This window comes from Diceros bicornis, chromosome 34, assembly GCF_020826845.1.
Source record: "Diceros bicornis minor isolate mBicDic1 chromosome 34, mDicBic1.mat.cur, whole genome shotgun sequence".
NCBI lineage: Eukaryota > Metazoa > Chordata > Mammalia > Perissodactyla > Rhinocerotidae > Diceros > Diceros bicornis.
In genome coordinates, this window is record NC_080773.1 from 16,926,553 (window position 1) to 16,940,646 (window position 14,094).

Below are 14,094 nucleotides of genomic sequence, written 5' to 3' on the forward strand. Positions count from 1 at the left end.
ACTCCCCCAAGCTGTCCAGCCCCACCCACCTCGGTTCCCCAGCCCCGGCCCGGCAGCAGACTTACTTGTCCATTGTGTAGCCTGTCTTGCAGCTGCACTCGTAACCGTGGGGCCGGTCATGGCAGTTCTGTGTCTCATTGCAGTCATGGTGCCCGTTGGCACACTCGTCCTCAGGGGGGCAGGACAGGAAGGCCCAGGAGGCCCCAGGTCGCCCACAGGTCAGCCCTGGGACGGGAATACAAGACCTCACCTGGGAGGCCTCTGCACTGCCCACCTAGTCACCCAGACCCTCACTCCTACTTCCCCAGAGCCCCACCTCTGAGTTGGCTCCCAGCACCCGCCGTGTTCTCTGCACCAGACCCCAGCCAAGGACCAGCCCCTCTCACCCCATGCCCAATACCACCTCACCATCACGGGGGCCGCTGAGTCCACCCTCCAGGCAGCGGCCACCCCCATCCTGGCCCCCCCAGGCACACCAGCCACAGTGGGGACGCCGCAGACACAAGGCACACTGTGACGCCTGCGCACAGCCCAGGGAGCAGCTCTCAGGTCCACGGAGCAGCCGCCCACAGCCTCCAGCCATACACCGCAGGGGCAGGTAGGAGGGGCTCAGACACTGTACAGGGAGGGGAAATGGCAGAGAAAGAGGGTCAAACAAACACATCCTGGGAATCTTCCTGGACTGCACCCTCTTCTCGGAGGTCTTACCCATCCCTGGCCACAGGAGAGTGGACCAAAGTGGACAGCAGATGGGGTCATCACATTCTCCCTCTCAAGCATTTGTAACTAGAAGTCCAGACTGGAAGTCAGGCGGCTGGGGATGTCCTTGGAACTAGAAGATTGTGTAGACTAGGGCTGCCAGGGCCATTTGGATGAGCAAATGAAGAGATCAGAGAGAGGCAAGAAAAAGCAGATGCAGAAGGAAGCAGAAATGAGAACCTCACACCCAGACGGGCGGAGAGGCGGCTTTCCAGGCCCTGACTCCAGTCCTGGTAAGGGCTGGCTGCACTGTCCGCCCTGGGCTCCAGAGGTCCCACTGCGCTGATGTGATAAGTCTCCTTCACCAACCTGGCTTAACGCATAGCTATGTCTTATAATGAAAGGAAGACAACGATCCCAGGTGGAGACAGAAATTAGTATCAGGAGAGGGGGTTGCAAACAATAGTTGCTTAGAAAAACCACGGACCCGGCTGCTGGGCCAACAGGAATCCTCCCACCCTAGGCCGGGAAGCTGAGGAGTCCACAGTCAGGGCTACACAGCAGCTCACAAGCCATCACTTATCACGTCCTGGGACCCAGACGAGGTACGCAATGAGGTTCAGACTCCTGGGAACTTACCTCAGTGTATAGGAGCATTTTATTTACGGCTCAGGCCTTAAGTAAACTATAAGAGGAAAGAGACTGGTCTAGGCTGGTGGTCTGAGAGCACTTAGCAAAGCCACCATGCAATCCTGAAATAGAAACCCTGACTGCTGTGGCCGGAGCTCTGAGCCCACTGAGGGTTAGGGCCGGCGATGAGCTGAGCCGTGCTGAACTGCCAGAGCCAAGTTCTCTGCCAGGCTAAGCTCCCAGATCTAAATTTAGTGCATCTGTTGGCAAACAGCAGGGCAATCTGGGAGGGGCGGAGAGACACCCGAGTCCCCAGTCTGCATAGCACTTTCTGCTGTGACCTCCCTAGTGACCAAATGCGATGCTGCCCAACACCATAAACTGCATTTCCTGTGTTCCTGGAGGAGATGTAGGAACATAAGTTCCGAGAGCAGGACCCCAGCTCATCTGCTGACATATACCCACAGCCTAGCAAAGTGCCCAGTATGAGGATGGTACTCAGTGAAGAATGTGGTGCAGGAAGAAAGGGAAGGAGGAAAGAAGCCAGCCAGCCAGGGAGGGGAGCACTCTGTTGCTTGTCCCAGGCTCTGAAGCCAGTCATTCAAAACAACAAGCAGGATGGTTAAAATATGGCTGCTCTTGGGCCAAATCATAACAGGTCTGACCTGCACACCCATTATGTTTGATCCATGTGGTGGTGTTTTTAAAAACCTGAGCTGATGCTTTTAACTAGGAGATTTCATAGAAATCAGAAGACCTGGCAGAAGCCACGTTCACACGCAGCATCAACTCCATGCTCTCCAGTTGACCAGCCCCACCACTTGGTCCTGCCTCCCACCTGGCCGCTCCCTCACCTCCTGAGCTGCCCTGAGAGCCTGGCAAACACAGAGGGGCAGGGGGAGCAGCATGTGCCAACAGGCTCTCTGGAGTTGCCTTCCGGTCCCTGGAGGCCCCACAAAGACGAATAATGGAAATCTCAATAATATTTGGGAAGAATTTGTATCACCAGAAGGACCCCAGGCTGGGAGAGGACTCTGTCGTTAGAGATCAGCGGCACAGGGTCACACTGAGAGCCCCCAGGGGAACACCTCCCACCCTGCTGTGGGACCCTATAGGTGTGTCCCAGACTGTGGAGATTGGGAATCCTCCCAGGGGGCAGAACCTGGGGCATTACTAAGTTTTGACTGACAGCAGGCGCTGCTCCACACTCTAAATATGTTCTCTCATTTACTATGTACAACCTGCCCATGGGACGGTGTGGCATAACACAAGAGTATATTTGGTGTTTGATCCCAGTTCCTGGCATAGAGCTACTAAAACAGATGGGATTTCCTGAGTGATGGGAACGTCTTTTGTCATTCATAAGGAGCCCCCTTCACACCTGAGTTTATGCTAATGAGTGCCTCAGGGAGGGGTCACCAGAAAGACAAGTGACTTGAGGGTTGGGACTTTCAGCCCCACCTGCAGACCTGGGAGTGGAGCTGGAGACTGAGCCCTATAAAGACTCTGAAACAACAGAATTCAGAGTCGGTAAATACATCCACTGGGACGGCAGCAGCCCAGAGAGGGTGTGGAAGCTCCGCACCCCCCAGGCCTTGCCCTATTGTCTTTTCCATTTGGCTCTTCCTGAGTTGTACCCTTTAAATTAACCAGTATTAGTAAATAAATGTTCCTGAGTTCTGTGAGCCATTCTAGCAAATTATCGAAACTACAGAGGGGGTGGTGGGAACCCCTGATTTATAGCTGGTCGTCAGAAGTGCAGGTGGCCTGGATTTGTGACTGGCGTCCAAAGTAGGGGCAGTCTTCTGAGACTGAGTGGGATCTGAGGCTATGACTTGCGGGATCTGAGGCTAACTCCAGGTGGATAGTGTCAGAAGTGAAGTGAATTCTTGGACATCCAGCTGGTGTCTGGAGAACTGGCTGTTGGTGTTGGAAAACAGCCCAGGTGGGGTCTGTTGATATCACTCCTATTTTACCAAAGACTCACGTAGGCTCACAGGTTGTGAGATGGTGAGCAGTCACACCTCAACTGGGTCTTGCACAATAAAGACAAATGAGGAGTGGACATCAGTGGGAATCAGAGACTCAGAACTCTGCCCAGTGATACTGCTTTTGGATGTGACAGCAGGAGGTGAATCTTCCTTGTCTCCCACTGGGGTGGGGTGGGGCATGAACGCCTTGTGTCTGCCCCTGGGACAGCTAACATGCTGGGCAAAGGCATCTTCGGAACAGCCTTTATGAGAGAGCGTGTGCTGGGCAGTCAAGGGGCAGACTGTCACTGGCACATATGGTGCCACTCCAGGCAATGCCCACCTTCAAGAACCATCTCCAGCCCACAGCGATGGATGAGGGGTGGGTCTGAACTGCCATGTTTGAACCGTGTGCTCCTATCCCTCCCTAGTCACATCTCACTGGACCAAGGCTGGACACCTAACTCATGAGCTGAGTTGAAGTCTTCCCTTGAGAATGTAAGCTAACCAATGAGCACAGATGACCGTGGTCTCTGGAATTAGAAAGTCACATAGACTGAGGGTCATAGACTCAAGGCTGCCATCTGAGACTGTGTATGTTGATGATCAAGCTGAGAGAAACTGGAGGATGGAGACAAGCAGAGAACAGTTGAGATTAGAGACTAAGCGGCATGAGGACGGAACAGCAGTACTTCCTGTACTGCTCATTCCTCAGATTCCATCAAATACTCCCAGTTCCTTATAACAAAACCAGCTCTTGTGGGCTTCTGTTTCTTACAACTAAGAGTTCCAAAAGCAGAGAGGTAAAGAGATGGAGGAGGGAAGCAGAAAGGTTTGGGAGGAAGAAGGGAGATGGTATGAGTCATGGGAAGGATGGGGCGGGGAGAGCTCGAACAAGAGCTGGAGAGACACAGGGCCTGGGGAATCCAGAAGGTGGCACAGAAATGTGGTGAGAAGATACAATAGGGAGACTCACAAGGCAAGGAGGGAAGAAAGAGATGCTGGGAGGATAGAAAAGAAAGCGAGAGGAAAGAGAAAGCACAATGGTGGGACCAAAGCTAGGGAGATGGAGGACGAAGGAGGACAGAGGAGGAGGTAGCAGAGAAAGGTCAGTGCCAGGGCAGAGAAAGGTCACAGGCCTCCCACACCTGGACACCCAGCCGGGTGCAGTACCTGTTGGAGGCTGCTGCTCCACACACAGTGCTGCCAGCCCCCGTCCGCACCCTTGGAGTCCAAGCAGGAGGTGCAGTTGGGCAGGAGGTGACAAGGGGTGGGGCAGGGCAGTGGGGGCGACGATTCCACCGGCATTGGGGACACATTCAACAGAGAGTGGCTGAAGCACGTCCAGTCATAGGTGGGCTGCACTGAGAGGATGCGGCGGGTCTCCCCTGGCGTTGGGGGCACAGGGATTAGAACCCAGTCTAGTCCAGGCCCCCAGCTCATCCTCCCTCAGATCCAGGAGTCCAGGCCCCTAAACTCCTCTCAGGGACCAAGCCTCGGCGCCCACCTGTCCTCTTGAACTGCCGCGTCCACATGCACTTGCCCTCCCTGGTGCACTGCTCGCAGTCGGCGGCCCCACATGCGGCCTCCGAGCAGTTCCCTGCCCAGAAGACCTCTCTCTGGTTGATCCGACAGTCATTCTCTGAGATGCAGGAGCCATTGCGCCCAATGCAGGCGCCCTCGGGGCAGTTGGTACACCACTTACAGTGGGGGGCAGATGCCTGGGGGAATATGGGCTTAGTGGGGTCCTCAGCGCCCCCAGCACCCCTCCCAACCCAGCTCCTCCCACTCAATCCCAGGTGAAGAGCCAGGTGGTTCCTGAGACACCACCCCCTTCACCCCCACACCATTCACCTCTCCATCTCCAGGCTGCAGGGTCCGGGGATGGCGGGCCAGGCACTCGCTGCAGGTCCGGAGACGCCGACATTCCTCAGGAGAGCGAGGCATCGGGGAGCAGGGGGGGCCTCCACATCCCAGCCTGGGGAGGCATGAGGCCCGGCACATCACACAAGCCAGGCCCCATCCTTCCTCCTTCTGCCTTCGCCTCTTCCTGGTGCCTCTTGGACATTGTCCTCTAGGCCCCATGTGCATCCCAAACTGGACTCAGCACAGGCCTCCCACACCTGCTCCTCCCCCACCCTACTTGGTGATGGTCCCACGTCCACTTGTCACCCAGGCCAGAGACACTGGACAATACCCCTATCCTCCTGCCTCTCCAGCCACCGAGGCCTTCTGCCTCCTGAATTTCTCTCTGACTATCCCCTCCTCTCCAGCCCTGCTGCCCCTTGCCCCCTTCAGGCCTCTTCCTGTCACCCCAGCCTCCTCTCCAGTCCCCAAGTGTAGCTTCACCTTGCCACTCCCTCCCTCACAACAGCCCCAGGGGCTTTCTGCCCAGGCTTGCCCCTGCCCTCTCCTGCTCAAACCCTCCGTGGCTCCCTGGCATCCACAGTGGAGGTCCACAATCCCTTACCCAAAATCCTTGAAGGGCCATGTGTTTCAGAACTTCCCAGATTTGAGAAAAGCAGTGGGTGTCCCACTGTTACATAACACCCCTAGTGGTGTCTGGGGAGCACCCCATAAATCAAACCCTTTAATATTTCTGCAGTGAACACGGTGACACACTTAACGGGACACATAAAGCCAATCAGCAGCCTCCTACCCACTCGGATGACTGTGCAGCCCAACGAGGTTGTGCTAAACCTAGGACAGCACCTCCAGCTTTCTGAGACGTCTGGATTCCTGAACTACAGATGAGGGGTCTGTGGACCTGGATGGAGCCCACGGCCTTGGCTGGGCACTGGAAGCCCCTTCTGAGCTGACCCTACCCACCTTTCCAGTCTCACTTTCCCCAACACAGATGGTTGCTCAAATATGCCAGGTGCAGCCCCACTTCTGTCCCTTTGCTGGTCTAAACGCTACTGGTCTTTTGGGGCGCATTCAGCCCAGCTCCTCCAGGAAGCATTCTTGGATGATACTCTAGCCCACAAGCAGGGATCCCCACTCAGGGGCCCCCAGCCCACCCCTGCCTGTCATGAGCTGGCCATTTTCCCACGTGAACTGATATCCCAACCAGACGGTACACTCCTGAGGCCTCCTCCCAAGCCTGACCTAGCACAGAACCCCTTTCAGAGGGCACCAGCACCACCCACCCATGCGCTGCTAGTTGCCATGGTTACCTATGGGCCTGGTCCCCAGACAAGCAGGCCCTATGGCACCACATGCAGGCCCCAGACTGGTTACAAGCTTCGGGCGAAGGCAGCAGGCGGCAGGGGTCGGGGGGCAGGGTCAGGGCCAGCAGGCGGCCCAGGGCCACTCCTCCAAAGCCCCCTGAGATGTACAGGCGGCCTCCCACCGCCGCCACAGAGTGAGCCACAGACTCCTCCATCGGGGGTCCCACAGAGGCTGGGCCTGAGGAAAGACAGAACGTTTAGAGAAAGAGACAGAGACAGAGAGAAAGAGACAGACAGAGAGAGACAGACAGAGAGCACATGAGACAGCGGGAGACTTGGGGAAGAGACTCACACAAAGATGCCAGTCAGAGAGGGATGCCGAGCGGGGAGACAGTCTAAGGAGAGCAGACAGGACACGGCAAGACAGAGAGAAGACAGATAAGCCCAGATAAGAGAATCAGATGGCAAGACAAAAGAGAGGGACACACACACACACACACACACACACACACACACACACAGAGAGAGAGAGAGAGAGAGAGAGAAAGGAACAGGAAGAGCGGAATAAGAATAGAGAGAAATGTTTTGGAACCAAACAGAGCAAGTGGACATACAACATTGTGAAGGTACTAAATGCCACTGATAGTTAATTTTATAATTGTTAATTTTGTTATGTGAATTTCACCTCAATTTTTTAAAATCCTTAAAAAAAAAAATACAGTCACAGAGTAATGGAGAAGATAGATTAAGAGAAAAAAGGAATTAGAGACAGAGGGTCAGAGAGAGAAGCAAAAAGAAAAGGAAGCAGGCCCAGAAACACATCCACAGTCAGTCACACACACAAAGGCAGGACACAGCCCCTTTCTAACCTATGAACTCAAATCCTGGAAGGAAATACCCCCACATATGACAGCCCTTATCTCCAGAGAGTGGAATTATGGGAGACTTTGTTTCTTCCTATTTCACCAACTATATACAATGAATATTATTACTTTTACAATCAGATTTTTAATACATTTTTAAAATAATTTTTTTATAAAATATAGATTTTTTTAACAAAAAAAAGGAAGGAGGGCATCTCTGTGGGTGTTTAGATAATATGCAGGGGACAGGAGCTCTGCTGGTGGGCCCGAACGACTCTTAATGAGTGGGGGTCCCAGGACAGGCCCCCAGGGAGAGCGACGGACTTACGGGTGAGGTCAGGCAGGAGCCAGGTGTTGCAGTTGACCTGGTAGAGCAGAACGTCACTGCTGAACTCGTCAGGGTCCGAGCGCCCCCCAAGGACCACCATGGTGTCCCCCAGCAGGGCCGAGGCATGGAAAAGTCGGGGGCGGGGCTGATGGGGAGAGAGGATGACAGGATGGCCTGTCAGAGCCCACAGTCCTGTGCTCACAATGCTCCCTCTCAGCCCACCCACCACCCTGAATCTCCCCACACCCCAGCCCCCACCAGCCCACCCAATCCTAACCCTCCTCAAACCTCACCCCCTTCCTCTAGGAGACCTCCCTCATTCCTCAGAGCAGCCCCAGGGCCATCTCCTTTCCCCAAACTCCCAGAACCCCCATGCCCAGCGCTGTTCCCCAGAAACCTAGCCTGGACTGCTTAAGATGAACCCCACATTTCTCGTGTGACCTGGCCAGCTGGGCTGGGGGCATGCTGGGCATGAAGCTCGATCAAGTCTCTTACTTCTGTCTCCCTCACAGTCCAGCCCCAAGAAGGGCTTGGAAATATGTTTGTGGATGGAAAACACAATTTTCTCTAACCAGCACATCTGGGGTTTCACGCTCTCCCACACAGTGGCTCCTTTGGCCTTGAAGGCAGGAAGTGCAAGAAACCTCAGTCCTACGTTTTATTGATGGGGAGGCCAGGAATGGGAGGGACCTGCCAGGGCCACATTAAGAGTGGGGCAGAGCTGGGGCAGAACCCAGGCCTCCGACCTCCTGATCTAGGATTCCTTTCTCAAGTCAGAGATGGAAAAAGGGAGGACTTGGGGTGCCATAGTTCAGTTTAGGGGACTGGAAAGGAAGTAGGAATCCAGGGTCGAGCCAGTCCCTGGGGCACTGGAAAAGGGGTCCCCCCTCCTGCCCCTTACTTCCATCTGTCTGCACCTCTTTTCCTGACCTTTGCCCCCTGAGAAGGGGCCAGCAGGCTCCAGGTGCGGTCAGGACAGTGCAGGGAGTAGAGCTCGGGTGACGGGGCTGCCAGCTCCACGTGGAAGCGGAAACCCCCAAACACATAGAGGGAGTCGGTGGCCTCATGGTACACCGCAGAATGACCATAGAGTCCTGGGTGGGGCAAGTGAGCACAGAGCCTGAAGGAAGGGCTGATGATCAGGAACGCCTCCCACCTTCCAGGCTCCCCTTCTTGTGACCAGACCACCACCCTACTGGGCCCTGAGGCCAGAGATCAAGGAGCCCTTCTCAACCCCTCTCTCTCCCTCGGTTCTTTTTTTTTTTTCTGGTGAGGAAGATCAGCCCTGCGCTAACATCCATGCCAATCTTCCTCTTTTTTGCTGAGGAAGACTGGCCCTGGGCTAATATCTGTGCCCATCTTCCTCTACTTTATATGGGACACTGCCACAGCATGGCCCGACAAGCGGTACATCGGTGCGTGCCCGGGATCCGAACCCGGGCCGCCAGCAGTGGAGTGCGCATGCTTAACCACTGCGCGACAGGGCCGGCCCTCTCCCTCAGTTCTAAAGGACAACCATTAGACTCTGGGAAAGAGAAGAGAGGGAGACACGGTGACCAGGAGATCCTGGGGGACAGCAATCAAAGAATGCAGAAGGAAAGGTAGAGATAGAATACCTGAAGGGCAGTGATCTGGGACCTGGGGGAGGGAGACAATGACCCATCATTACTGGGCAAGAAGTGGGCAGCTTCTCATGGAGTCTGGGAGGGGTAAATAAAGAAACTGAACTTTTCAAGAGATGGTGTCCTGAGAATCTGGGGGTGGGGGTTAGAGGGGAGACAAGGAGACAACAAGGTATGGAGGGCAGTGACCACAGAGGACAGGAGTGGATAGAGCCCAAACAAAGCCCTGAATGGCTGGGAGGTCAAAGGTGCTGTGCCCTCCCTATCCCAGCCTCACCTGTCGGGGGGGTCCCACTCTGGGCTCCCGATACCCAGGCGCCGGTCGCCAGCTGGTACTCCAGCAGTTGCTGATTGAAGCCATTTTCAGGAGAGTAACCACCCACCAGGAGCAGAGACAGGCCTCGGCGGGCAGTAAGGGTGTGACCAGCAACTGCTGGCAGCTCCACGGTCTGAGGGACCTGGGGGATGGAGGGCAGTCACTGGGGGGCCGGAGGTCAAGGGTCACCATGTGGGTAGAAGCAAGATTCAGAGCTGCCCACACTCCCCAGGAACTGCTAGGGAGGTATCTAGCTGCCCGGGACTGGTCAGACCTCAGGCCTTCCGACCAGCCCTGGTCCCGGCAGGTGTGCAGCAGACCTCCTGCTATTTCTGCCAGCTCAGCGTCACTTTGTCAGGTAGGAGCAGCCTAGTGTTCTTACTCCTCTGCTCTCACTCTGGTTGCGTGCAGCTGACTGTATCCACTCCACAGTGCGCTGTGTCCCAGCGTGGCTGCCCAGTGCGTCACATCCCCTTGGTCAGGGATTGGCTTGGGAATACAATGTGACCCAGGATGGCCAATGAAATTCAATTCTGGGACTTGTGCTGGAGCGCCGAGAGGAAGCTACTTCGTCTGAGGATGAAGCTGGCAGGAGCTGCTGTGGCCATCTTTGCTAAAGCCTGGTTGTGGGGGCTGGGGGAGGGAAGAAATGCTCACCTTCTCCTGGCGCCACTGCAGAGTGGTGAGGTTGAGGACCCAGAAGTCGCGGGTGACGCCCCCAGCTGTAAGCCCCCCAAGCAGGTACATGGCACCACGGCCAGCGGGCACATAGGCAGCTGCATGGAAGGAGCGGGGTGAAGGGCCTGGGCCCCCGTCCTCAGCGCCCGCCAGCATCTGTGTCCACCGTCGCTCGCTCACTGAGTACCTGGGGCAGAGATGCAAAAAAGCAGCCTCACACTACAGTCATCCCAGTGTCCCCTGAGGTGACCCCCCAACACGTATCTCAGCATCCCCTGGGGTGACCCCTTCCATGAGTATCCCAGCATTGCCTGGGGTGAACCCCTACTTGGCAGGTATCCCAGCATCCCTTGGGGTGACCCCCCCTCAGGTATCCCAACACCCCCTAAGGAGACCCTCCTATGACAGTCATCTTACCACCCCCCAGGGTAGCACCACCCAAATAAGTATCCCAGTCCCTGAGGTGAGCCTCCTGTGACAAGTGTTCCAGCATCCTTTGGGGTGTCCTTCACCTATAGAGGTTTTTCTGCACCCCCCTGAAGGGACTCTTTTGTGACAGACATCTCAGCATCCCCTGAGGTGACCTCTCATTCAGGTATCCCACCTCCCCAGGGCAGTCCTCACCTGTACAGGTTTCCCAGCAGCCCCTGGGGCAGGCCCAGGCCCCCAAACATCCACAAGGTGGCATCAGGTCCCTCCACCATGGTGTGCCCCAGGCGGTGCAGGAAGCGGCTAGCAGTGTCCTTGGGGTGGGGTTGGGGGTGGGGAGGCGAGGGGTCAGGCTAAGGTCATGACAAAATGTCAGGGAGATGTAGGGTCTAGGGCGTGGTCCAAAGAGTGGAGGGGGGAAGGATGATCCTGGAGGTGGGCTGTGTGGCACCTCCCTTGGGAGTGGCATCCACAACTCACGGCTGAGAGGCGGCTATCCATGAGGGTCTCCCAAACCAGCTGCCCACCATCCAGCTTCGTGGCACAGTCAGGGCCCCCGAAACCCTCGGCACAGATGCACACGCCCAGGCTCTGGGGGACAGTAGAAGGAGGTTTGGGGGGGAGCCCTGATCACCACCCTTGTCCCATCTGGCTTGCCCTGTCCCACCTGTACCTGGTTACAAGTCCCTGCCCCACTGTGGGCGTTGCAGTTCTCAGGACACAGAGCCATGCGGCAGTGTGGGCCAGCCCAGCCCTGGGGACATCGGCAGAGTCCAGCACCTGCGGCTCCATCCTGGGGCACACACTCCTGGGGGACAGGGCAGCTCCCGGGGCCCCCTGACCCACAACGAGCAGAGCCCACTGAGGCATTGAAGCCCCAGGACAAGGAGCCGTTGGCCTCCCAGTGCAGCACGAGCAGCCCTGTCAGGGGAGAGAAGCCAGAGGCTTGCAGCAAGTCCATGTTCCAGGGCACTGCTCTGCCTCCAGGGTTTGAGGAAACCCAGTATAACTGGGCAGGGAAGCAAGGCACCCTGGTAACTTATAACCACTGCTGTGATTAACCATTCTCCTAAACACCACACACCTTCTCCCTCACCCAACCCATCAAGTTCTGTTGCTTTTAAAGCCTCAATCTCTTTCATATTCACATATTCACCCACTGCTTGCCACCTGCTCACCGACTAGCCTGGACACCAGCTCGTCTCCCCACTGGTCCTCCTGGCTCCCTATATGCTGCCCTTCACAGCAGCCCAAGTGACCCTTACAAACCTGAATCCGAGCTGTCACTGGCAAGCTCCAAACCCTCCACAACTCCCTACTGTCTTTCAGGAAACCGAGTCTCCTTAGAAAGCAGATTAGTGGGGGCGGGGGGCAGGAATTAATGACATAGTACGTAAAAAATGCTTCCATAAAATTATATATATACATATACACATTTTTTTTTTGATGAGGAAGATTGGCCCTGAGCTACGTCTACTGCCAATCTCCCTCTTTTTGCCGAGGAAGGTTGTCCCTGAACTAACATCCGCGCCCATCTTCCTCTATTTTCTATATGGGACGCCACCACAGCATGGCTTGATGAGCAGTGTGTAGGTCTGCGCCTGGGATCTGAACCTGGGAACCACAGGCTGCCAAAGCGGAGCGTGTGAACTTAACCACTATGCCACCAGACTGGCCCCTCATAAAATTATATTAAAAAGGGGGGGGGCCCTCTGACCCCATCGCCTCCCATGCTCCTGGTCCTCAGGCTGCAGCATCACAAGTTCCCCTCCCTCACCCACACTGCCCCCTTCAGGCCTCAAGTGAAATTTCACCTCTGCAAAGAAACTCTCCCCAACTCCCAGACGGAGCCAGGAGCCCACTCCCTTCCATTTCCTCGGTCCCTAGCGAAGGGGTCACTATGCTGAGTATACTTTGTTTGCTGCTGTTTGTCACCCCCTCGACACACACACACACACTGTGAGTCCATGAAGGCAGCACCAGTGTCCCTCGTTCACTGCTGCAGCCCCAGTGTCTAGCTCAGGCTCGGCTCACTATGGGTGCTCAGTAAACATTTGCTGAGTGAAATGAAACTGATGGGCCACTCAGTTCCAGCTGCTCACTGTGGGGCCTGTGGTTGCATGCAATCTCCAGCAGGCTGACTACAACTGCACCCTCTTTCCCTCTCTCTCCCAGCCTTGGAACCACTCTGATTTACAGTATAAAGAGAAGCATTTCCAAACTCAGGTCCTTTAACTGCCATGGGTAACAAAGGATTTCTAGCGCATCTCCACCAGACTAAGCCAGGTTTCTCAACCTCTCAGCACTGTCGACACAATGGGGCCTGGTAATTCTTGGTTGTGGGGGCTGCCCTCTGCATTGTAAAGTGCATAGCAGCACCTCTGGCCTATACCCATGAGATGCCAGTAACACCCCAATCATGACAAGCAGATGTCTCCAGACATAGCCAAGTACCCCAAGGGGCAAAATCACCCCTGGTTAAGAACCACCAGGCTGAGGAGATGCTCAGGGGCCCTCACACACCAGCCACATTCTGTGTGCCCCAAAGACATGTCCCACTTGGCCCTTCTGTGCAATCCTCTCTATTTGCCCCTCAGCTGAAGAAACTGAGGCCCACAGGTGGCAAGGATTGTGTCACCCAGCAAGTCAGCGGCAGAGTCGGGCTAGGTCTTGAGCCCACTTCAGGCAGCAAGATGCAGGGGCAAGGGATACATAGCCCAGGAGAGAGGTCCCACTTCCCCCAGCCCCATACCAGACAGGGCCTGCACAGTGAGGGGCCTGTCCCGCCGCTGGCCGCAGAAGGCAGCAATGAGGCTTCGGTCTGACTGGACGACACCAGTATCCAGGAAGCGTGGGAATCCGTCAAAGGCCAGGACATAGCTCAGCTGGAGGGTGCAGAGTCGAGGATCAGGGGATGATGAGCATGGAAAGAGGGATGCTTAGGGTCAGGGAGGAGGAGAAATTCAGGAAGAGAGCGCAATCTGAGACTGGGAAACAGGCTGTTTGAACCTCCCAGGCAGACTGTCAAACCGTGGCATGGAGACCACCATTCCCCCTCCTGTGTTCACAGCAAACAAGGCTAATCGATCAGGCACTCTCGCCTGGAGCCTCTTGTTCAATACACAGCTCCTGGCAGCCACTACCAATAGATCAGAGTTGGCACATAGGGTACAAATAATTACCACGCCTGGACTAGGGAATGGGGAATTGGAGTCCAGGAAATAGGAGATGATCTGGCAAGGGCTGGGGCCTCAGGAACAAAAGGCTGGGGGTCTGAGGAATACAGTTTGGGGTCTGAAGAATAAAGAAACAGGGATGTAGGGGTCAGGGTCTCTCTGAGGATTCACACTGGTGGGGGGAGACACGGGCCTGAACCCTGGAGCCCTCAG

General features: G+C 55.7%; 1 protein-coding gene across 1 annotated transcript in view; it reads right to left on the reverse strand.

The window, feature by feature from the left end:
• The window catches only part of MEGF8 (multiple EGF like domains 8), a 39,697-nt gene that overhangs the window by 5,651 nt on the left and 19,952 nt on the right, over nt 1–14,094 (reverse strand). Inside the window, exons 23-36 of the mRNA XM_058529412.1 lie at nt 13,458–13,590; nt 11,379–11,626; nt 11,186–11,296; nt 10,901–11,019; nt 10,256–10,463; nt 9,560–9,740; nt 8,591–8,754; nt 7,661–7,805; nt 6,476–6,707; nt 5,154–5,277; nt 4,807–5,020; nt 4,473–4,687; nt 409–616; nt 66–225 (exon numbers count right to left, since the gene is read on the reverse strand). Of these exons, the coding sequence (XP_058385395.1) occupies nt 66–225; nt 409–616; nt 4,473–4,687; nt 4,807–5,020; nt 5,154–5,277; nt 6,476–6,707; nt 7,661–7,805; nt 8,591–8,754; nt 9,560–9,740; nt 10,256–10,463; nt 10,901–11,019; nt 11,186–11,296; nt 11,379–11,626; nt 13,458–13,590 (2,462 nt within the window). The remainder of the gene's footprint in view (nt 1–65; nt 226–408; nt 617–4,472; nt 4,688–4,806; nt 5,021–5,153; nt 5,278–6,475; nt 6,708–7,660; nt 7,806–8,590; nt 8,755–9,559; nt 9,741–10,255; nt 10,464–10,900; nt 11,020–11,185; nt 11,297–11,378; nt 11,627–13,457; nt 13,591–14,094) is intronic.